The sequence below is a fragment of the Suricata suricatta genome, chromosome 15, assembly GCF_006229205.1.
Source record: "Suricata suricatta isolate VVHF042 chromosome 15, meerkat_22Aug2017_6uvM2_HiC, whole genome shotgun sequence".
Classification (NCBI taxonomy): Eukaryota; Metazoa; Chordata; class Mammalia; order Carnivora; family Herpestidae; genus Suricata; species Suricata suricatta.
Window position 1 is genome coordinate 18,632,499 of NC_043714.1, and position 24,698 is coordinate 18,657,196.

The 24,698-nt window shown below is 43.5% G+C and overlaps 1 protein-coding gene across 5 annotated transcripts in view; it reads left to right on the forward strand.

Annotated features, from left to right (window-relative positions):
- The window catches only part of SULF1 (sulfatase 1), a 174,913-nt gene that overhangs the window by 125,030 nt on the left and 25,185 nt on the right, over positions 1 to 24,698 (forward strand). For all 5 annotated transcript variants that reach the window (XM_029923229.1, XM_029923231.1, XM_029923234.1 and 2 more), the window contains 8 exons: positions 2,278 to 2,428; positions 3,332 to 3,507; positions 5,240 to 5,368; positions 5,639 to 5,695; positions 6,431 to 6,560; positions 19,394 to 19,610; positions 22,020 to 22,266; positions 24,323 to 24,419. In XM_029923229.1, the coding sequence (XP_029779089.1) occupies positions 2,278 to 2,428; positions 3,332 to 3,507; positions 5,240 to 5,368; positions 5,639 to 5,695; positions 6,431 to 6,560; positions 19,394 to 19,610; positions 22,020 to 22,266; positions 24,323 to 24,419 (1,204 nt within the window). The remainder of the gene's footprint in view (positions 1 to 2,277; positions 2,429 to 3,331; positions 3,508 to 5,239; positions 5,369 to 5,638; positions 5,696 to 6,430; positions 6,561 to 19,393; positions 19,611 to 22,019; positions 22,267 to 24,322; positions 24,420 to 24,698) is intronic.

Here is a 24,698-nt window from a genome sequence, read left to right on the forward strand (position 1 = left end):
GTCTTTTGTTTTTAATGCGACAGGATTTTCTCAACCTAGACGCTTATATAGAATGTACTTATTTATTGGCTTATGTAGGAAACTCAAGTGCCTCTGCACTAAGCACTTTTAGGTGAGATAGATAGATAGATTTGTTATTTCTCAAAAGAACTTTTTATGAAAGGGACTATTATCTCTATTTACAGATGAGCAAATTGAACCACACCTGCTTTTTCTACTCTGCAAATCTGTCCCTTTAAAAGGGAGTTGACTGGGGCGCCTGGATGGCTCATTCGGTTGAGCGTCCAGCTTCGGCTCAGGTCATGATCTCACGATCCCTGGGTTCGACCCCTGCATCAGGCTCTGTGCTGAGAGCTAGCTCAGAGCCTGGAGCCTGTCTTCAGATTCTGTTTCTCTCTCTCTCTCACCACTGCCCCCCCGCCCCGACCCCGCTCACATTCTGTCTCTCTCTCTCTCTCTCAAAAATAAATAAAGCATTAAAAACATTTTTTAAAGGGAGTTAACTTAAACTACTGAGCACAATTTATACAATTTTAGGTACAGTGTCTTCCGTTATATTGGTATTTGTGCTATTGTAACTCTGCTAGTTAACCGGCATCTGTACTGATCATCAGGGTAACTTTTTGTGCCAAGAAGACCCCTGGTACCAAAACAATATTTTCAACTATTGAAAGAGAAGTTCTGCAAATCCCCTGGCAGAAGAAAATGTATTGTAACAGACAGCATTTATACAACTCAGTATATAAGCCCGTATCCCAGAAACTCCAGGTTTACCCCAAGGGAAATTTATACCACAGAAAACCAGAGGGGCACGTGTCTGTATCCCTGATGTCACCAAGCTCACAGCGACTGTTGCTCTGGTTTTATGATGTACATCATGGCAGAAGGCCATCTCTGCTTGTCATATCCACAATTGTTCACTGCGAGGACCCTCCCCAGAGCGCAGAGTGGCTGCCAGCTTTCTCAACCAACATAGATCGTTACTGGTTCTGTGAGACCGGTCACGTTAAAGTTGGGGTTCATATGAAAAGCAGCCTCAGATGTAGGAAGCACTCCGCACTTCACTTTTCTTTCATTTTGTTAGAGTAAGTGGGCTCTGGAATAAAGTCCAGGATATGCCACCTGACGGCTTTGCTTATCTCAGATAATTGTTTAACTTAGTTAAGCTTCAGTTTTCTCAACTGTAAAATGGAAATGATAAACCTCTTTCCAAGAACAACAGAGATAATTAAATCAGTTAAGGTATACAAAACAATGCAATACCCAACACATGGTAAATACTAAGTTTTTAATATTAAACAACTTTAAGGCAAACAACTCTAATATTAATAACATCTAAGGAGAAGGTTCCAGTACGTTGTAGTGTGGTGGAGAGGTATTCTATAAACACACAACTGGCAGTGGGAGAATTACTCTTGTACAGATATGTACTTTGGGAATACAAAGTGGCAGCATCTAATGGCCAAGGGATTTGGGTTCAATATCAACAAGGTGACATATTTTGTGGGTCCCCAAAGGAATGTATAGAACACCACTTGGGTTTCTGCAATAATTTAAATAGAAGCTTGAACCAAGATGTTCAAAAGTAATAGGACCCACCACCTTGTAGTTAAGAAAAATTGTGCTCTGTACCTATATTGATTTTTCTATTAAAAGAATAGCTTTATTGATAAGCATTTATATTGCAGAAGTAGAGTAGGTTATAATTCTAGCAAATCCAATTAAATTAATGCTATCTATGTATAAGGATAGGAAGGAGAAAAACTCATAGAGACAAGATATAAATAGCCCAGTAAACTCAAGAGAAAAAATAGATTGAAATTATGATTCATTATTATTCCACATATTTGTGACTATATCTAATAGCCCAATTAGCAAGAAAATTATATGACTTAACATGAATACATTACCTTCTGTATTACTGACTTTTATCTATAGATGTTACAATACCACGATCATCTTGATGTGATTTTACACATTTTATTCAGTGAATCCAAATGAAGTTGCACTAATTACCTTTTTAGCTGCCGGTCTTGGTTTTATAAGTTTGAATCCACATGCCTTTAGAGGATGTGTGCTCTTTGGCGGGCGGGGGCGGGGGGGGGGGTGAAGATTTTAGCTCTTCCTATAAACATAGAAGATACATGGGAGAGAAAAAAAACTTTAGCAATGCCTAAATTACGTTTCTGAAATGATTGTTTCACAAATTTTAACTTGAAATATTTCTCCAAATGACTAAAAATATGTATAGTAAGAATCCTCTCTGGATCTTTTCAGAACCCCTAGTTATAACTATGCACCAAATATGGATAAGCACTGGATTATGCAGTACACGGGGCCCATGCTGCCCATCCACATGGAATTTACAAACGTTCTACATCGCAAAAGGCTTCAGACTTTGATGTCAGTAGATGATTCTGTGGAAAGGGTAAGTGTCCCAGTTTGCCTCGCTGTTAGATTTTGGTCCAGCTTCCTTTGTGTGGACCCATTCTTGCCAATTTTGTTTTTGTTTCGTTGTTGTTGCTTTTGGGGAGGGGAGAGACAGAGAGAGAGAAAATATGCTTAAGTGTTCAGTGATTTTATCTGCCCTCCTCTCCCTTATCTTGACCCCCTCTATTAACTTTCCAGGCCGCTGCCTTTAGAGCCAGTGGCAAAGATGAGATACCGTAAATCAAGGGCTACATTCACAAATACCTTCAGCAAATAATGTAAATACCTAAAGCGGGTCTTGTCTAAAGCAGTAGGGAATGGTGGGGGTTATAGTGAACTTTAAATGTCTATAACAGGAAGGAACCACCCAGCTCCAGCTAGTTTTCACCATGTAGAAAGGTAGATCCATTGGCATGAGGTCTTCTGATTTCTCTTAGGGAGCCAGAAATACAAACATTTTAAGTGAAATGTCCAGAATTTTAAAAAGCCAGCATAAGCCAAATAACACTTGCCTAGAGACTGGATCTAGTTGGATCAGGCCCAGAAGCAGCCTGTTTTTAACATTTGATAATCATATAAGAGTGATGAAAAAATTTAACAATGGATTTTTCAATGTAAAATTTATGTGCAGTGATAGAGGCTGTTTTGTGGAGTGTTTTTTATTTAAACAGGTGCACAGAATCTTTAAGAAGAATGTGCCAGATTCAAAAAATTACACTTCAACTCTATTATTATACTTTTTCCCTCCAGAATTATAAGCCACTTGAAAATGTAGGTAGTGATCAGGTTTCTTGGTCTTGCTAGAGTAACTCTTGCCTTTAACAATTAATGGGGAAGACATTTGGGAGAAATCATGACAACACTATTGTCATCTTCATATCTTGTCTTTGTTGTATTTCAGTTGTATAATATGCTTGTGGAAACGGGGGAGCTGGAGAACACGTACATCATTTACACGGCCGACCACGGCTACCATATTGGGCAGTTTGGACTGGTCAAGGGGAAATCCATGCCATACGACTTTGATATCCGCGTGCCTTTCTTTATTCGTGGTCCAAGTGTGGAGCCAGGATCAATGTACGTATTTCTCTGCTTGTAACATTCAGCTCAGCTGTCGTGGCTCATGTATATCTAAGATAATTTGATCACGGATCTCAGGGTCTGGTTTCTTTTCATCCAAAACAGAAAAGGATATGTGTAGGTTAGTAGTTTAGAATATGAAAACCTTTTCTCTCCTACAGCATGTTAAATTAACTAAGGTATACTGCTTAAAGAGAAAGGAAAAGTAACTATCAATGATTAACTCTGTCAAATGGCCCAGATTGCATGTCACATGGGATGTGTACACGGACACAGAATGTGATCGTTAAGGACATCATCTGTACCCTCTCTGAATCAGAGATACACAATCTTTAAAAATAATAATAATAATAACCACTGCCTGCCTTTATTTTTAAGTTTATATATTTATTCTGAGAGAAACAGAGATAGTATGAGTGGGAGAAGGAGAGAGAGAAAAGCCCAAGCAGGCTCCACGCTTTCAGCAGAGAGCCTGATGCAGGGCTTGATCTCACAAATTTGTGTGATCAGGGCACCAGGACGGCTACTCAGTTAAGCATCTGGGCCTTAGTTTTGGCTCAGGTCATGATTTCACAGTTTCATGGGTTCGAGTCCCGGGTCAGGCTCTGTGCTCTGACAGCACAGAGCCTGCTTGGGATTCTCTCTCTCCCGCTCTTATTCTCCGCCCCTCCCTGGCTCACACTGTCTCTGTCTCTCTCAAAATAAATAAATAAACTTAAAAAGGCGAGGGAGAGGATCACCTGGGTGTCTCAGTAGGTTAAGTGTCCAACTTCAGCTCAGGTCATGATCTTATGGTTCATGAGTTCAAGCCCCACATCGGACTCTGCGCTGACAGCTTGGAGCCTGGAGCCTGCTTCGAATTCTGTCCCTCTCTCTCGGCTCCTACCCTGCTTGTGCTCTGTCCCTGTCTCTTGAAAATAAATAAATGTTGAAAAAACAATTTTAAAAGTGAACTGTGCGATCATGACCTGAGCCAAAGTCAAAAGTGGCTTAACCCACTAGGCCACCCAGGCACCCCCCGGGCTTGACTTTAGGGGTTTTTTAAAACTTATTAGTAAAGAACATTTTCTAAAGAAAACAAAATTTTATTTTTATTTTTTGTGAATATAATTTATTGTCAAATTAGAAAGAAAATAAAATTTTAAAAAACATGATATTCATTTAGAAGAAAAAAAGACTTAAAGGCCTGGAGTCCTATTTCTGCCTCCCTCTGCATCTCTATCTTCCCATTTTAAAATGGGCTTTACATGTCCTGCTGGTCACATGAGATGTTCTATGTAAAATGAGATCATGTGCTTAAAACACTTATGGAAAGAATAAAAGAAAAGAATGCAAGTAGAACTCAAACTCTGGAATGACCTTAAGGAACGTCTAGCCCGGGCTGCCGATCTCACAAGGAAGGAGCTCGGAGGGAGGATAAGTGCCTCTCGCAGAATTCCGGGTGCTGGAAGCGGTGGCCTTGGGGCCCGGAGCCCTGGCTCCTGAATCTCACCTGTGTGCCTCTCCTGCCGCTACATCGCACTGCATCCTGGGAGAAGGGGATGGTAGTAGAAGGCTTCCTTTGAAGAATGTTATTATGTCTGATCTAAGTTAAAAGGTTTTATGTGTGAAAGACTAAGAAAGAGGGGGAGAAGATTAAAGGCTAGTGAACCTCAGTGTGGAGAAGGTGGCCCTAAGTGCCGCTGCCATGGGTGTTAGGTATGAGGGGTGACCATCTGTCCCTTTGCAGAGTCCCACAGATCGTTCTCAACATCGACTTGGCCCCCACGATCCTGGATATTGCTGGGCTCGACACACCCCCCGATGTGGATGGCAAGTCTGTCCTTAAACTTCTGGACCTGGAAAAGCCAGGTAACAGGTGCGTCAATTTGCTTTCCATCTGCCAGCCCCAACCTCACGGACACCTGGAGCCAGACAGCAGCTGAAAGAAACGGAGGCAGAATATGCTGTGCCCAGGAGAACCACCCTAAGCTGAGGATTTCCCTGCTGTCTGTGAATAGCAGCATATTGATCGAGATGCAGTCGTGGTCTGTGGGAAGTGAGGCGTTTCTTTAAATAAACTGTTAGTGCAAAACCATTTGGAAAAACGTCCAGATGCCAACAGTAAATATTATTATTTTGCTTTCAGGTTTCGAACAAACAAGAAAGCCAGAATTTGGCGTGATACATTCCTCGTGGAAAGAGGGTAATTATTGGTTCCTGGGGTGCTTCTGGGAACCAGTCCTAGTGGGCAGCTCTCCCTGCTGGGGTTTTTTTTTTTGTTTTTTTTTTTTCTCTTATTCCGGTTTACTAAGCATGCAGATTTTGTAACCCTAGTCACAAGATTGGATGGTTTGCTACTCATTCTCCACTGGCCGGCACAATCATGATTGTTGCATCAGAACTATAAAACATAACCTCTCATATAATAGGACCAAAGCACTTACAGTTGCATTTCTCAGCCGCGGCTCCAAATCAGACCAGTCGATTGACTTTCTCAGCCCTCCTCCCCAAGTCATGCCTGGCCCTCACCTTTCTCCTTCCTTTCCTTATGTGCCTTTTCTAGTTTCAAATATATGAAATTGTAATTTCCAGAGTCCCTTCTGGAATTCCCCATTTGATTCATGATCCTCATTGTCTTGTTTTTTTCCATGCATTGAAAGAAAAGCGTTTGTATAAATGTACAGCTAAACATTTACCCCCAGAGTTTTGAAATTAATGCTTTCGGGAGAGAATGATTCTTCATAAGCACCCAGCTTCTAGTTTTCACAGAGGACTCAGCAAATGCTGAGCTCCTATGACCAAGATCCTAACATCTATGTCATGCCATTTGAAGATTGTGTAGCCATGTCACAGGGGAGAAAAAGAGAAAAGGCACATGATAATGGAAAGATGATTCAGATCGTTTCTCCCATAAGAAAATTTTTCTTTTCTATCAAAGGAAATTTCTACGTAAGAAAGAAGAATCCAGCAAGAATATCCAACAGTCAAATCACTTGCCCAAATATGAGAGGGTCAAGGAACTGTGCCAGCAGGCCAGGTACCAGACGGCCTGTGAACAGCCTGGGCAGGTGAGTGATGCAGTCTGGCTTTTTCTTTCTTTTTTTTTAATGTTTATTTATTTTTGAAAGACAGAGAGACAGACAGAGCATAAGCAGGGGAGGGGCAGAGTGAGAGGGAGACGCAGAATCCGAAGCAGCTCCAGGCTCTGAGCTGTCAGCACCGAGCCCACCATCAGGCTCGAACTCAGGAACCATGAGATCATGTCCGGAGCCGAAGCCGGACGCTCAACCGACTGAGCCGCCCAGGCGCCCAGCGCCACTTGTTTCACCACAAGTCACATACTTCTTCATTTCTAATTTTAAATTTTTCAACATATAAAATACTGTACATTTATGGATAAATAAGCTTTTGATAGGCCATGGAGTGCTCACTGTGACAGCTCCCCTCTGACAGAAATATCTCACTGGTCTAAGCTGGCCCTCCTCTTCCCAGCTTGGCCCTCTCCAGCGACAAAACACGGTGCCCTCAGAGAGTGCGAGATGTCCACCCAACCAGCCAACACCAGTTCAACATGTCAGACATGTGCAATGGCCAGTCAGCCTAGAAAGGTCGGGAGCATGTTCCATCGGAGGAGAAGCCAACACCACTTGGGCCCCTGTTAACTGGTTATCGAGAAGGGCCAAGAGGCTACTTAGTCAAGATCACAGGCAAATGCTGAGCCTCTGGACAGTGAGCCACGCAAGAGACATGATGGGACCTTCCCGTCCCGTACTAAAGCCAGGTGTCATCCAACCTGCAGAGTAAGACAGCATCGAGGACCAAGATTGGGGAACGAAAACGGAAGCCATATTGTGTTTGTTCACGTTTCTGCCTCTGCTCACAGAGTTGCTGACATCAACCATTAATAAAAGTATTGTGTAGAATTCAGGGCTACCCACAACACCAACTATGAGCAATAAGAACTAAAGAAATACCACGAAATGAATTAACACAGACCTGAATTAACACAGACCTGTTTCTAAGGAAAGTGAAAACATATGAACACAAACTTTTTTAAATGTTTATTTATTTTGCAAGAGAAAGAGCATGTGTGCTGGGGAATAGCAGAGAGAGAAGGAAAGAGAGAACCCCAAGCAGGCTCCACACTGTCAGTGCAAAGCCTGATGCCGGGCTCGATCTCACAGACTGTCAGATCATGACCTGAGCCAAAATCAAGAGTAGGACACTTAACCAACTGAGCCCACCTGGGTGCCCTGCACACAAATTATTTTAAAAACATTTTTTTTTGATGTTTATTCATTTTGTGAGACAGAGACAGACAGAGCATGAGCAGGGGAGAGGCAGAGAGACAGGGAGACACAGAATCAGAAGCGGGTTCCAGGCTTTGAGCTGTCAGCACAGAGCCCGACGCGGGGCTCGAACCCACAAACTGTGAGATCATGACCTGAGCCGAAGCCGGACGTTTAACGGACTGGGTCACCCAGGCACCCCAACCCTGTAACTATTTTAAACACTTTTGATTAACATCAGTGCTACATAAAAGAAGTGTTGTGTCATCATAAGAGAGTAGCTGCATTTCTGCCTGAGTCATTGCAACTTAGAACCAAATGGAAGGAAAGTGAAAACTAATGGTTGTCACTCATTTGTCCTATAGGAAGCACTGTATATGGAGTTTTCTATATATGAGCTCAGTTTAATCCTCATATTCATCCAGTGAGGTAGGCATTGTTGTCCCCACTTACAAATGGGCAGCCAGAGAGTGCAGAGCTGGGATCCAAATGAGTTGTAAGATTCAAAAGCTCCAGCCACTTGCTGCCTTCCAATGTAAGTTGTATTAACTAGGCAGAGAGAAGTTCAAGTCTTTCATGCATCTTTTTTCTTTTCAACTTTTTAACCTCTAGATACCCATGCAACTGGCCAATACCAGTTCACAATATCAGGCACAAAATTGATAGTCCAGTTATTGAAATGGCCTCATAAATGTAAGGCATCATACATTTACACTTGTGATGTGGCATCTAGCTTATTGAACAGACCTTCACAATATACAGCTTGATCCTCATACCTTCTGCATTTTCTCATGCCTTTTTGTGCTCAGGGATTCCTTTGAAACAGAAAAAAATGGGAAAGAGGTTGTTGAAGGAAGGGATAAAACCAGGCCTTCATAGTACTCCAGGAAGTCTTTATTTTCAAGTGTTTAGTGGAGAAGCTTAGACTTATTCATTATATTTTAATTTGATGTCTTCAAATCCTTCTTAAGGAAGCTCTAAGTATTATTATGACTAAAACCTCAGAATTGTTTTGTGGCTCTGAAATGATTTTTATGAGCCAGCCTCAATAGACTAATTTACTTTTATTCAGGAGTTGGAAATGTTCAGCGTTAAATATATCTCATGCAAATTGGTGATTTTTGTTACCATTTTAGCCCTCTAAGCGGAGAGCGTTATAGCCCATTGAGAATAAGGCACACTCCCTACCTTTCAGTATGCAGTTTTGCAAACCTACCATATGGCTTACCCTGAAATTTTAATGCCGGTTTTAAAGGGCAAATGTAGTATAAACCGGACTAGGGCCCTTTGATGGGAGCCCGCACTCTTGCGCTGAATGCTAACTGTGCTCAAAACTTCACTTTGCTTTGTCATGTTTTTCTAAACTTGTTTTTGCCCGCATGAAATGCTTTAATATCTAGCTCCCTGGGATTTTCCTCTGCTGCTTGATTTCTATGTGAATTAGTCTGAATTTAGATTGTATCATGTGGATATATAAAAATGTTAGCCACGATTTCTCTTAGAAGTGCCTGAATTATGAGAATGGAGAATTACACTGTACCGCAGATGATTTCTTTCTCTAGGTGACGCTCAAACCATGGCTTAAGAATCTGAGAACTTCTGGAAAATCTTGATCCTCTTCCAGATGGTTCTCGAATCTGTGAGTCAACCCAGTAGCTCTGTTGTGTTTAGAGAATCTTCATATTTTGGCCTTTTGCTTTTCCCCTCTGGCTACTTTGAAGATTTTCTTTTTAGTTACAATATCAGTGACAATAAAAAGAGGGGAGGGGAGTAAGTCCAGAATAATGAGACTGTATTGTTCTGGGTCCAGGCATCCACTGAGGCCAGAACTAACTTGCCAGGACTCTCTTCTCTTGACACTGATTTCACTCCTGGCCTGTGCCCTGCGTCTCCTTCTCTGACCAAGGTCAACGGCCTGCATTCAAAACACAACGCAGTCTTGTCTTTGGTTTGACTCTGTGTGAGATATAAAGGAAATACCCACGCTGTCAGCCGCATTCTTTTCACTTTTCACCCCCGAAGAGAGCACGAACTCCCCCTCTCCCACGACACCCCCATTGCTGGTCACCTGAGGATTGTTTGTCAGAGTCAACGTGAATGCATGAAGTTGGTAAATGAAAAACAGAGAAATATGGCATCAAAAAGTTTGGCTTAGAATATTGGCATCCACTTCTTTTTAGTTGTGTGTTCTGGGACAAGATTCTTAAGAGTCTCAGGTTTTTTATCCCTAAAGTGAGGGAAATTAATCTCGGGCTCATGAGGATCCAGTGATATCATATATGTTAAGTCCTAGATGAACTGGAAGGCGACGTGTTGGGTGCTATTCCCGTTCCAGGCCATCTTACCTGCTGTTTTCATTCCTACAAAGCCAACAGAGAATTAAAATGGGCTGGAATCCCAGACATTTGGCAATACTTCTTCACTTTGTGAACAGAGCAACCAGCAGGGACTAATTAAGGCAGCGTGGACATATGTGTTTGCATTACTTCTGTGTTTTTGGATTAATATGAGGCTGAGTATGAATCCCCACCACCCTCTCAGCTGGCATTACACCCCCAAGCACATTAGGTACAAATTTATGTATGATACACTACACTACACACACACACGTGCAGATCTCAACTTCTTTCTGAAAAGATGTTGGCTCAACAAAGACCACACATCAGTGATGCTCAGTTCTGCTTGCATTGTAGAATCACCTGAACAGCTTTTGAAAATATCGACGTATAGCGTCCCCCTAGACCAATCAGACTGATGTATCTAGAGGGGAAGTCAAGGCATCTGTATTTTTTAACAAAGTTATGAACCAGAGATCTAGAATCCGAGAATGTGAAAGTTGGAAGGAGTCTTAGAAATATTCCAGTTGAATGAAATCCTTTTCCTAATAAGGAAATTTCAATCCAGAAAACTTCAGCTACCTCCCTGATGTCAGTACTTGCAACTCTTATGTTCAAGCTTTTTTCCCCAGAACATGCTGCCTCTACAAAAATGTAGCACAGTAGATTTTCTCTTTGAAATTGTACGTGGCGCTTGCCCAGCTGATGGCACGGGCTTAGGACCCACTCCCAGCATCTCGGACTGTCCCACGCAGGACTGCACAACTAGAATCACGTGGGCAGCTTTCCACATGCTGATGTTCAAGCTTCACTCCAGACAAAGTAAAACAGACCCTCTGGGGATGAGACCCAGACATCAGTGATTTTTTTTTCAAGCTCCTAGGTGATTCCTGTGAGTATCTAGGATTGAGAATCACTCACAACGTCAGGTAAGTGTTACTGTTTTTGGCTTCTTCCAGATACAGTGATTGACTCCTTCAGTAGGAGTTACATGAGAGAAATTCCCTAGGCATTCCATTTCAAAGTACATTTCATAGATTCTGTCATTTGAAAAAAACAGTTTGTTTTTTATAAAGCACATTTCATGTCCTTTTGTGAATTATTAAACTCCAGCAACTTTTAATTTTGTTTGCCTCTCTACTATTGTATCAATATGAAATCAAAGATTTGTTTAAAGTTATCAAAGAACCCCAGGGCAAGCAAGCTGATACCATTTGGGAAATTAGAATGCAGGCTGTTGAATGGACTGGTTTAGCTCCAGGATCTGGGTTTTCATCCCCCAAATTATCCCTCTGACCACAGAGCCTTCGACCCTTGGTGACCAGCTGCAGGGCAGAAACAAAAGGCACTTACCAGTAAGATCTGGCTAGTTTGCCAGAAACTGACAGCCTGTTTCCAGACTCTCACTGAGCCCTGGTTAACAGCGCAGCTCAGAGCCACTCCCTGCGGAGCTCCTGAGTCCAGAGGGACAGGCCCCCTCTGGCTGAACACTTGTGTGCGCAGGGCTCATCACGGACCGCCCAGCCTTGAGAACTGGCCTCCTCCCCTCTTCAACCTGCACTGAAGGACATGTCTGAATTGTGTATCTAGATGGTTTGGCTTTTGTGCAATTTTCAAAATACAAACCACAGGCTTAAATGTCAAACCCATATTTAATGATGTTCCAAACGAGTCAGAAAAACACAAACATAAGAATGTTTTGCTTATAAAATACCTAATGTAGCCACACCCTATTGAATGTACGCTCTTGTTTCCCGCTGCTCCCTAACACGGCCCTCTCTGGTCAGGAGCCCGCCTCCCTGTCTCTTAGCTGCAACCTTCTGCCTTCCCAAGTGTCACTTTCTCAGCTGAGGCTCACCAAAAGCCTCACATTCTGCCCAAACCATTCTTTTTTTATTAGGGTCCCACTCAATTGGGATTGCACCACCCTGAGTCCACTGCTTGCTTCGTATGTGACCACAGGCAAGTTGCATAACCTAACTCTGCCTTAGTTTCTTCATCTCTAAAATGGGCATCATAATAGTAAAGATTATATGAGGAGGTAAATTACTGTAAAGATTATAGGAGTTAAGTGTACGAAGCATTTGAACCCGTACCTGGCACATAATAAGCACTCAATAAATACTGTCTATCACTTGTTGGCCAAGGTCAGTTTACCAACTTTCCTTAGCCCCAAACTGCAAGAACAATACTTCCTCCGACATTTCATTGTTGTCTTTAATCACCCAGATTAAAATCTAAAGAAGGAAACATTTTCTGCTGCCTCTCTCTCCTTCCCACTTTCCCTCCTATCCCAACTCACCCCATCTCAAAGAAAAGAGGAGGAAACTCCTCAGCATAAGTAACTCTACTTGGTACTGGTGAGAAAATTGGACAGTGGTTTCAGCTGAGTAACAATTTGAACCAGGATGTTTATATGGTGTATACTGGCCTAAAGGATAATCAGGTTATCCGAAAATTACTATATGGTTGTTACATTTCAGAGAACATGATTTGACCGGCAATATGACCAAATCCACATAATAAGATATATAATAATGGAAAAGTAATGTGTGTGTGTGTGTGTGTGTGTGTGTGTGTGTAAAATTAAGCTTTCGTTGTGGTGTACCTTTGAAAAAGTTGTAGCCAAAACTTTTGTTTCTTACTCATGAAAATGGACATAAATGGGCATAAATAAGAATATAAAACATTCTTGACCAATCTGAGAAATATATGCCATTGAAAATGTAGAAAGCGGGGTGCCTGGGTGGCTCAGTTGGTTAAGCATCCGACTTCAGCTCAGGTCATGATCTCATGTTCCTGGGTTTGAGCCCCGCATCAAGCTCTGTGCTGACAGCTAGCTCAGAGCCTGGAGCCTGCTTCAGATTCTGTGTCTCCCTCTCTCTCTGACCCTCCCCTGCTTGCGCTGTCTCTCTCTCTCTCTCTCAAAAATAAAATAAAAAACATTAAAAATTTTTTTTAAAAATGTAGAAAGTATCATGATTATCTAGTGGTTATATCAAGAAAGGACAGTAGGCAGAGTTCTATCTTCATCAAATATTATGCTAGGCATTTTACACAGAACATTTTATACCTGAAAATTATACTATAGAAGAGATCTTAGTTTCATTTTAAATATAAGGAGACAAAAGCTCAGATGGGAAAGTAACTTGACCAAAGTCACACAGCTGGAAGTGTGACAAGTCTGAGTTCAAACCAAGATCTGTGTGATTCAAAGCCACAGTCTCCCCACTAAATAATAATTACTGTATCATATATAATTTACAAGCAGGAAACATGAACTTGCCCAAGGATTGGCTAACCATTGTTAAAGGTCAATTATAATAGCATTGCTCTGGATTTATATGGTGCATCTCTTTTTGAGAACTCCAAAAACAATTTATTCTCATGACATATCCTTGAGGCTAGGAGGAACAAGTATTATTTTACCAGATGTGGAATCTGGAAGAACAAAGAGATTCTGTAATATACTCAAGGCCATAGAGTTAGCAGCAAAAGAAAATTAAAATCGAGGTCTTCACATCCATCCCTAACCCAATACTTATCTCCATCGAAAATGTCTACCTTTCATGAAGTTTGCCTAAGACCAAATTCTTTAAGTAATAAACTTACGTGTGCGGTGGAGGGGAGGGTTGGGAAATAATAACGATAATAATAACAACAACATCTACTGCCTTTGTTGAGAGTGCCTGCCATGTACTGAGTTCTTGCTGCTTGAGAGGTGAGTTCTAATACTCATGACACTTAGAGTGTGTAGCTGACTGGCTCAAGGACACATAGCAATGAGATAATGCTGATCATCAAATCCAGAGTTTTCTAGCTTGAAAGTCCAGACTTGTGCCACTGAGTCACATCAATAGGGATATAAAATGCCCTCTCAAGTCCCAGGTAGCATGTAGGTGGTCTTCACTACTACAGAATCCTAGTGCAATGGATGAATTATGGTAGTGCTTTGGGTTGTCATAATGACTAAGTGAGTAAATTCACATAAAATGTTCTAGACCAGCATCAAGTAAGAGTTCCCTAGACGGTAATAATGATGGTGATAAAGACAGTGTTGAAGGGAATTGTTTGAATGGCATTTTGTCATATTTCTCGTTAGATTGGATCCCACCAAGCCAGCTGCACCCCACATGAATCCTTATACCAAAATAGCCATCCTTCTCAATTATGTGTTATTATATACAAGTGTATATAATCAATCAAAAAATACGAAGACATAATTACTAAACAGAGTCATTTGATGCTGAGCTAACTTCAGGGAATAACTCAGGGGTATGAGACACAGTCCTTGCCTTTAATTTCAAATTCCAGTGTGGCTGGAAAGGCTAAAATGAAATCAGCATAACCTACAAAATTATTTACATAGTCTTATCTAGTCTCTCACCCACAGAACGTGTGCAGAAATATTTGTGGGATGGATGTATGTTGAATGATTGGCACAGACAGAGCTAGAGAGGCGGGAGAAATGTTGAAACAAGGTCCCACACAGTGGCAAAGGAATTTATAGGAGGGGTGAGTGGTCAGGGAAGATGGAGACCATTGGATTTGGCAGTTAACTGATTTACTGATAAACTTCAAGAGAGTAGATAAGAGGGAGACAGTTTGATGTCTGTATATCTGCACGGAGGCGGGGGGGGGGGGGTAGGGTAACAAAGCTGGTTTCTGAGGCTGACTGTGTCTTATTAGCAGATGCCTCCCTGAGTTCATGCTCCCATCTGATTCCGGAAGCTCTTATGCGTTGCAAAACCATCTCCTCGTTATTTTGAGCATTTAAGTGGCTTGTGGTGTGAGTTTCGGTGCAATTCTCTGAAAGTTCTTTTCCTTCACTGCCCTCTATAGCCTCTCTATGATGACCATGGTAGTAGCAGTTATTCAAGGTTTTATTGCTCAGCCATAAAAATTATCACGATATTGGACACTAAAATGACTGTGGCAAATACATGGTAATTACATTTCATTAAAATTCCTGGTACGCTTGCCACTAAGAGAAGTTTGAAAGCCTCTAGCTAATCCTCCATCTAATAGGGTCTATGGCTTGTTCAGAGGGTCCATGGTATAGAAAATAACTGACATTTTTCACCATGGCCCTTGTTTTATACAGGAATGTGTGTAGGCGTATGTATATCTCTAGTTTATGTGGGTGCATGTGCGTGTGTGTGTACACGCGCATACATATATGTATGCATATTTGATTTGTATGATACGTCATCAGTGCCCAGGATGGTACCAGACCTTAGGTGTGGTTAAATTCATCTCTCAGGAAAGAAACAGTCTTTCTCTTCATCTCTGCTCCATAGGACATTAGCAAGGAATTTGGCTAATGGGAAAATGAAGATTAGATTCCAAATTGTCCACATCACTCAACAGTCTGTCTCTGCTTTCTGTTCCATCAGAATCTACCTGTACATTCAGCTCTTCCAGACCAAGGAGAAGGCAGAATTTTTTTTACTGTGTTAATGCTACAAAGCTAAGGAAGGTTTTTAATGTGGTTATGTGTTTTAAATTAGTATTTATACGGAAATAGGTATAAATTCAAACCACAAAAAACACAAGGCCATACAAGAATAAAGACAACCATGTTTTTCTGTCTCGTAGAAAATGGCGTACTTCTCAGGCTTCTACTAGGCTGCAGATCCACTAGCCTCTTGTTTTGCCACCTTTGGACCTAAGTAGTGAATTCCTCATTTTTGAATGCTTGAGTTAGCAATTACACAGATAGATGGATAAGTCTTAAACCATTGGCATTTAGGACAAATACAGATCTAGACTGACACTCTAGCGCCACTGATTACCAAACTTTCTGGAGCTATGAAAAGTTATTGTTGATTTTGCTGACACTTCTCACCAGCAAAAATTCCATAGGGCATATAGTTATTCCTTAATGGAATCGTATACCTGTTTCTGAGGACTTTTTCAAGAATGTCATGGCACCTCCTCACGCTCACTGGATGTGTCTGGAAATGCCACAAACCCAGGCTCAAAAAGCACTGGTCCCCACATGGAATGGCAGAGCCACAGAACAAGCACACACAGCTTCCAGCTAAGCATTTGCAAAGACTAAGTTCTATCACTTTTCAGCTACCTGTGGAGAGAAAGTAAGGAAAACTGGTTACTCTTACAGAGAACACAGAGTCCTGCCAGTATAGACAAGCTGGTAGTGTGCATGTGTTCAATGAGAGTCATTTTCTGCACTGATTACATCAGTGCATTTTTAGACACAGCTTCCTTTGCATATCCATGCCCCAAAATGCATACATGCCTCCCAAAGGCTCCTCCATCTGAGCTACTTAGACCTCTTTTGCTCCTGCCATGGATTCCAGCTGCAAATTGAAAGCAGTTGTTCTTAACCCCAACTGCACATTAGAATCACCAGGGGAGCTTTTGAAACTACCAGTGCCGAGCCATGTGTGAGAACCACTGATCTGATGTAACTCCTGTGTGCCTGATCAAGTTGATTTCACTTTTTGTTTTTCAGTTAAATTATCTCTAACTTAGTCCTTGAACATGCTTGTCTGTGTTGCCTTTTCATGGCATTGCAAATAGAGTTAGTTGCCCTGTCCCTTGAACCTGCTTCTCTAGATGGAGATGATGGACATTCAGGATACACTGGTCAAGCCACAAAAGAAGATTGTAACCTGATATGGCTTGAAATCACCGAATTTGGTAGCACCAAGGGTGTATGGGGGTAAAGCAAGATCGTAGAACAAGCCCTATGGACCTGGGATTTGGGGACTATCTGGTACAAGTTCAAAGGCAGCTCTGACAACTCAACACTTGTTGAGGGCACATGGCTCCATTAAGAGAAAACAAAATGGGACTCTGTACCTTGGTCCATTGTGAATGGTCGCACTCCATTTGGGGTTTTTTTTTTGTTTGTATGTTTGTTTTTGTTTTTCTAATATAATTTATTGTCAAATTGGCCAAAAAACAGTGTGTACAGTGTGCTTTTGGTTTGAGGGGTAGATTCCCGTGGTTTATCGCTTAGATATAACACCCAGTGCTCATCCCAACAAGTGCCCTCCTCAATGCGCAGCATCCACTTCCCCCTCTCCCCCACAGCCCCCCATCACCCTCAGTTTGTTTTCTGTATTTAAGAGTCTCTTGGTGGGCACGTGGGTGGCTCAGTCGGTTAAGCCTCCAGCTTCTGGCTTCGGCTCAGGTCTCACGGTTCCTGGGTTCGAGCCCCACGTCGGGCTCTGTGCTGACCGTTAGCTCAGAGCCTGGAGCCTGCTTCCGGTTCTGTGTCTCCTTCTCTCTCTGCCCCTCCCCCTCTCATGCTCACTCGCTCTCGCGCTCTCTCTCTCTCTCTCTCTCTCTCTGTCCCAAAAATAAATAAAACATTAAAAAAATTTAAAACAAACAAACAAACAAACAAAACATAAGAGTCTCTTGGAGTTTGCCTCCCTCCCTCTCTGTTTGTAACTATTTTTCCCCTTCCCCTCCCCCATGGTCTTCTGTTATGTTTCTCAAGATCCTCATATGAGTGAAAACATGGTATCTGTCCTCCTCTGACTGACTCATTTCACTCAGCATAATACCTTCTGGTTCCATCCACATTGCTGTAAATGGCATGATCTCATTCTTTCTCATTACCAAGTAGTATTCCATTGTATATATAAACCACATCTTCTTGATCCATTCATCAGTTGATGGACATTTAAGTTCTTTACATGATTTGGCTATTGTTGACAGTGCTGCTATGAACATTGGGGTACATGTGCCCCTGTGCATCAGCACTTCTGTATCCCTTGGGTAAATCCCCACCAGTGCTATTGCTGGGTCATAGGGGAGTTCTGTTGATAGTGTTTTGAGGAACCTCCACACTGTTTTCCAGAGTGGCTGCACCATTTTGCATTCCTGCCAACAGTGCAAGAGGGTTTCCATTTCCCCACATCCTTTCCAGCATCTGTAGTTTCCTGATTTGTTCATTTTAGCTACAATGCCCAGCGTGAGGTGGTATCTCAGTGGGTTGAACTCCATTTTGTCTGCTAACCAAGCCATCTAGGACCCTTGACTAAATTTTACCTTCCATTAATTCACTTTGAAATTAAAATGTAACCCAGAGTATGGCTACAGGTACACAAGGGGGGGGGTATGTTGAGATCATTTTATGTGGTTCAGGAAAGAGCATCATTCATTTAATAATTATTTATTTTAATATGTATTTTGAAATATGTAACCAGCACACCAAATACATAATTTTACAGGGGCTGTTGCCTTGGCCACTGTTTAGAAATGTGTCCCTTTAAAGAAAAGCGTCAATAATTGTATGCAGGGGATACTCATAGATGGAAGGGAAAAAAGACAAAGGTTTGATAACACTGCATGACAGCGTGTTGTCACAACTTCGGTCAACTTCAGACCAAGGTCAGTGTTCTTCCCAAATTATCGTTTTAGGGAGGAAGCCAGGGGAAAATAAAAAGTAAAAGGAAGGTTATTAGGTCCTTAAGTAAGATATGGAGGATCCCATGAAATGTCCCCAAGGCGAAGTGCTATATTATTTCAGGCAAAATTCTTGAAGTTCAAGAATCCTGGGCAGGGGGTGGGAGGGACATGGAGACCCAGTGCCGTGTCTTATTGATCTAGAATGAAGCCTGCGGTCTCTGCAGCAGGCTTGCTAGAAGGCTCAATGGAGAAAACCCGATGCCAGCCCCCCCCATGCGTGTCTCTGGGGAAGGCGCTGGGCAGCTCTGCAGGAGCCGCTTGCCTGGCTGGGTCGCAGGGTCTGGAGGACGATAGGAAGGGGCCCAGAGAAAAGGGGACACGTTTGCAAATGTCCGGGCCCTGAGAGAGCTGGCGGGCTCTGTGGCACACTCTTCTCCATCTTCCTCTTGTGCCACTCTTCCCTGGCACGAGTCAGAAATTCGGGAGCAGAGAACAGAGCAGCCAGGTTTGCTTTTCCAGAGAAAGAGGAGCCTGGTGAAAACAACCAGGACAGCTGTGCTCTGCGGCTTGGCGAATTCAGGGCCTCTTAGGTTTTCACTCAAGACTGTTTAGTCTGGATCCTGAGGATTTATATATCAATTTTGGGCTCTGGTGCCATTGAGGTGGTTCTAATTTCCAATGATTTCATTGTTATTTGGCTTTGCCTCCCGTGAAGGGACTAACGAGAGCACAAGGGGTCGGCTCATTGCAGGGTCAGTTTAAAGCTTGCCTTCCTTCCTGGGCTCCGCCTATCCGGGTTGCCCGGGCTTCCAAAACCCGATGCAGCAGTCCTTAAGAGGAAGCACCTGGAGCAGGAGGGGTAAACCGCTCTCGCGTTGGCTTTTGCAGAAGTGGCAATGCATCGAGGACACCTCTGGCAAGCTCCGGATTCACAAGTGCAAAGGACCCAGCGACCTGCTCCCGGTCCGCCAGAGCGCGCGCGACCTCTACTCTCGTGGCTTCCAGGACAAGGACAAGGAGTGCAGCTGCGGGGCGTCCGGCTACCGCGCCGGCAGGAGCCAGAGGAAGGGCCAGAGGCAGCTCCTGAGAAGCCAGGGCGCTCCGAGTAAGCAGCACGCAGTGACCGGTTCAGTGGCTGGCCACCGCGTTGCAAATGGACATTAGAGCCGCAAAAGGCTTGCTTCTTCCACATTTTAGATATTCTCAATGCATAGCTTTAGGGTGAAAGGCAAATAATTGGTCTGTTCCAAATACAAAACCTAATTTGGTATGTGGACACTTTCACTTAGCATAGAACCAAAATATATTCAGTAAACACACCAGACACAAAATATGCAGGCACAGCAAAGAGCTCTGCAGGGTACAAGTGGGGTCGAGGGCAGAGGGTAGAGTATAGGTCAGGTGTATTTTACATTAATGCTAATGTCCTGATTAGTCTTCCTTGAGCTGCTTTAGGAAAAGAGAGAGAGAGAAAATAAAAATTTAAGGTTTCATTGTGTATGCATTTAACTAATAAAAAAAAGCATACATACTTTTTTTAAAGGCACATCTGTTTTAGGACAATATTTTTTTTAATTCCTCTTGTTGGCTGGCAGGGTCAGTCTAGTCAAATTCAGTATGGAAAGCAATGCTTGGCATCTTTCTAGAAACTCTATAAGATTCCTATGATTACACAGATATGAAAACCCAGGCTGGCACCTTCTGTAAAAGAATGAGTCTAGTGCCATCTAGTGGCTGAATATGAGAAGTGGCTCATGTCTGTGGCAATTCAGTAAGAAACATTAAGTTCATTACTGTGCAGTAAATTAGATAGAGGTTTGCTTTTTTTTTTTTTTAAAGTAGGCTCCATGCCCAATGTGGGGTTTGAACTCACACCCCAAGATCAAGAGTCGCATGCTCTACTGACTGAGCCAGCCCGGTGCCCCCCATGTGTAAATAAGGAAATCAAATCAATCACTAGAATAGAAGCTCTTAGCATTGGCTTTTTTATCCTGGACTCCACAGATGCACTTTAGGGGATCGTGAGCCCTCTAACATTTTATCCAAAATTATAAGTATATTCTGTGTGCATGTGCACATTTTTTTGGATATAACTTTCAACACATTCTTAAAGGAATCCATCACCCAAAGGCTGAGAATGATTGATCTGGGAGATTTTTTTCCTCCCTGAGAGAAAATGTCAGGTTTAATAATTCACACAAAGATACCAATGGAAAGCCACCAAGGGACAGAGGTTCCCCACACCCTCCCTTAACAGACGCTGATCACCAGCGCTGGGCTGGGAGGTGGGGGCAGCCTCCTCTCTCCCAGGAGGTTAGATGCGGCTCCACAGCAGTGACCACAGACCCTGATGTTGTTCAAATTGAGCACAAAGTGGGGATGTCTGGGGCCACCTTTCAAACCGCACGGAAGCTCATGTGTTTGCGGACAGGAGTTGTTCCTGAGCACACTCAGTGGCCTGCTGGCTCTTACAGAGGCGTTTCCTCCTCTGGAAACTGCCACCATAGGGGCACCCTGTGGAGAGCGTGCGTCTGGTTCTGTGGCCTGTGTGCCTCTCTCCCTCCTATGTTAGCATCAGGCCAGAGAGAGAAAGGCTCTGTGAGGTGCCCCTCGGAGCCGAAGTGCATCTGACACGGAAGGGCCAGGGCTTGCTCGTGAAAGCCCTTGTCTAACACACCATGAGCCTTGACAGTGGATGAGAGTGACCAGAACACATGCTGGCTCCCCCTGGCCTGACGTCCATCTGCCAGAGATCACTAGTCAGCTGGCTGATAAGAGCATTTTCAAAATTTAATTTTTCTTGGAGCGTTCCTCTGTCGTTTGTACGAATAGGAGGTGTCGAGAGCGCATATCCTCTGGGAGAAGCAGCCCGATGTGGCGGGGAGACTGTAGCCTGTAGAATCCGAGAGACTAGTGCCCAGGTTCCCACAGCTGTTAGCCACGTAACCTTGCAAAGTGTAGGTGGCCTCAGAGTTCCCATCCTTAAGAATCATCGCACCAAATTTAGGAGCCTTATCTGACAATTGAATACATTTTTTTAAATTAAGGATGGATTACAATAATATTTCCAAGATGGTGGATTAGAGATAAGTATGAGGTGGATGGGACATAGCAAAAGCTCGATAAATGACAGTATTATTATTAATACTATAATTGGGAGTATAGTTTTATCCGAACAAACTGCCTTAGCAGTTCATGTTGAAAATGCAGTGTGGAAGTTCACGGCCTGCCGTAAGTGGACAGGAACTTAGAAGGTCCCCAAACCTACCCCCTCCCTGGAGGGATGAAGGGCTGAGGCCCAAAGGAGCTGCGGTGCAGAGCCAGAGCCTGGACAAGAGCCCACTCCTGACTGAATTCCAGCGGGCTGCCGGCAGCGCCCCGCTCCGCTGCCCCTGGACTATGCAGGGCACCCCACTTGCCCCCTCCCAGCATGCTCGCTGAGCCTAGTGGTGATTTTCCTCCCTCTTCAACTACACCTAGATGTCTATATTAACGGATCTTCTTTTATTTCCAGAGTACAAGCCCAGATTTGTCCACACTCGGCAAACGCGGTCCTTGTCCGTCGAATTTGAAGGCGAAATCTATGACATAAACTTGGAAGAAGAAGAATTGCAAGTGTTGCGACCAAGAAACATCGCCAAGCGCCATGATGAAGGCCACAGGGGGCCTGGAGGTCACCAGGCTGCCGGCGACGGGGACACGATGCTGGCGGATAGAGGCAACGCCCTGGGCTTGCCCACCACCGTTCGAGTGACACACAAGTAGGAAGGCTTAGTTCTCGAGGCTGAGTTCACAGTTGTCACCCTATCGTATCACTATTTTCTTCTTTACTAAAAGTAGTATCACTCGGCAGTCCAGGGGCTGGAGGCTGGCCTGTATAACAACTAAGGTTTAAAAAAGAAAGGGGGGCGGGGTGCCTGGGTGGTTCAGTCAGTTAAGCATCGGACTTCGGCTCACGTCTTGATCTCACGGTCGTGGGTTCTATCCCCACGTCAGTCTGGCTCTGTGCTGACAGCTAGCTACAAGCCTGGAGCCTGCTTCAGAATCTCTATCTCCCCCTCTCTCTGACCCTCTCCTGCTCGCATTGTCTCTCTCTGTCTCTCAAAAATAAATAAAAAACATTAAAAAAATTTTTAAGAAGGAAGGGGGTCCAAACAGGTGCGTGTTTGGGCACATGCTTTGGGTTGGGGTTCGGTTTCACATTAAGGCCAATCAGCCGGGAATTGAGCCCGAGTGGTTGTGCCACAGCTAAACGTAGTAGGCATGGAGCTCCGCCCTGGAACAGCTCCCTTTGTGGGAGTCTGGAAAGCAGATGGAAGCCGTCACTGGCGCCGCTGGAGGCTCCCGGTGCCCAGAACAGCTGTACGCTCACAGCCTCAGAAAGGACGCGCAGCCCAGGGAGGACGGGAGGCGGGCCTGGGGCCTGGAGAACGGAGTAAGGCGCTGCCACACCTCGCTAACCCCTGCGGGCCCCGGGGAGCACGGAGGAGGCCCCGGGAGTCATGGAGACAGAGAAGGGATTCCCGCAGCCTGAATGGACCACCGTGGTTCTCCATTTCCTTCCAGGACCCAGTTATTCTCTTGAGAGAGAAAACTTCTCTTTCTGAATGGATCAGCAGGGTCTTTTTTCTCTCATTTTATCACTTTGGAGAGGCATGCTGTCACGAGCTGTGTCAGGATTTTTATCCTTGGGACCAGTCTTCCTTCCGGTGCCTATAACAGTTGACCTTGAACACGGTGGGGGTTGGGGACAGACCCTCCCTCTGCCACATACACACAGTTGAAAATCCATGTATAACTTTTGACTCCCCAGGAACTTAACTACTCGGGGCCTACTGCTGACCAGAAGTGTTAGTGATAACATAAACAGTTGATTAGCATGTATTTTATGTGTAATCACTTACTGTATTCTTGCAATCAAGTAAGTTAGAGAGGAGAGTGTTATTAAGAAAATCACAAGGAAGAGACGATATGCTTACAGTACTGTACTGTGTTTATCCAAAAAAAAAAAAAAAAGAAAGAAAGAAAGAAAAAAAAGAAAAAAATCTGCATGTATGTGAACCTGTCTAGTTCTAACCTGTGTTCTTCCCGGGTCAGCTGTAGGTGTTACATGCTAAGAGATTTAGACCAGGATTTGTTTCTCTTTTAGTATTGACTGACCACTTATCCCAATTCCTCTGTATCTCTAAGGCTCTTTCTTTGCATCGAACTTTTAAAATGTTTATTTGTTTGTTTATTTATTTATTTATTTATTTATGGGGGGAGGGGGTGCAAAGAGAGGGGGGGACAGAAAATCCCAAGCAGCCTCCACACTTCATTGCAAAGCCCAAAGTCGCGGGCTCAAACTCACAAAGTGAGATCATGACCAGAAGTAGGATGCTTAACTAACTGACTGAGTCACCCACGTGCCCCTCTTTGCTTCAAACTTAACGGGGTGCTCCAGGCAGTCTCTCCGTAACAGAATGAACGGGATAAATACCCCCTTCTGACGCTGCATGTCTTTAATCAGACAACTTACTTCCATCGTAACTGTGAAAACTTCCATTTTTCCTATGGTATTTGACGAGGCTTTCAAAATTGAAGTCTTCTGGTGGTATTGATGACATGAGTATTAGGAACAGTCTCTCTCTGACACCATCCCTTACCTACACCGCTGGCCAGGAGACATTGCCATAGACCAGGCTCAGCTCCAAACTACTGCTTGCATCCAAATTAAGAGTTTTGAAGATAATTATACTCCTTTTGCTATTTCTAATTTTTTTTAAATAGTAGCATTTAAACCTATTTCTAATGTTTTGGGCTTGTTTGTTTTTGCAGGTGCTTTATTCTTCCAAATGATACGATCCATTGTGAGAGAGAGCTGTACCAATCAGCCAGAGCCTGGAAGGACCACAAGGCATACATTGATAAAGAGGTTAGTCAGGGCTGTGCAATGGGAAAGTGAGGGCCAAATGCAGGCTCGCCAGCCCGGCTGGGACTGGTGGGGCTCGCTGCACGTCCACGCCATCTTTTTTTATAATTACAATTATGTGAAAAATAGAATAGCAAGGTATTTCTTTTGCCCCAGTGATAGAGTTAGTCCCGCCTGAAAACAAAATAGAGCATGAGAATCATAGCAGGGATTGGCCCAGCGCAGACTGAAGTCTCTGCGAGGAAATGATTCTTCAATTCTAAATTGAGACGTCCATTAATG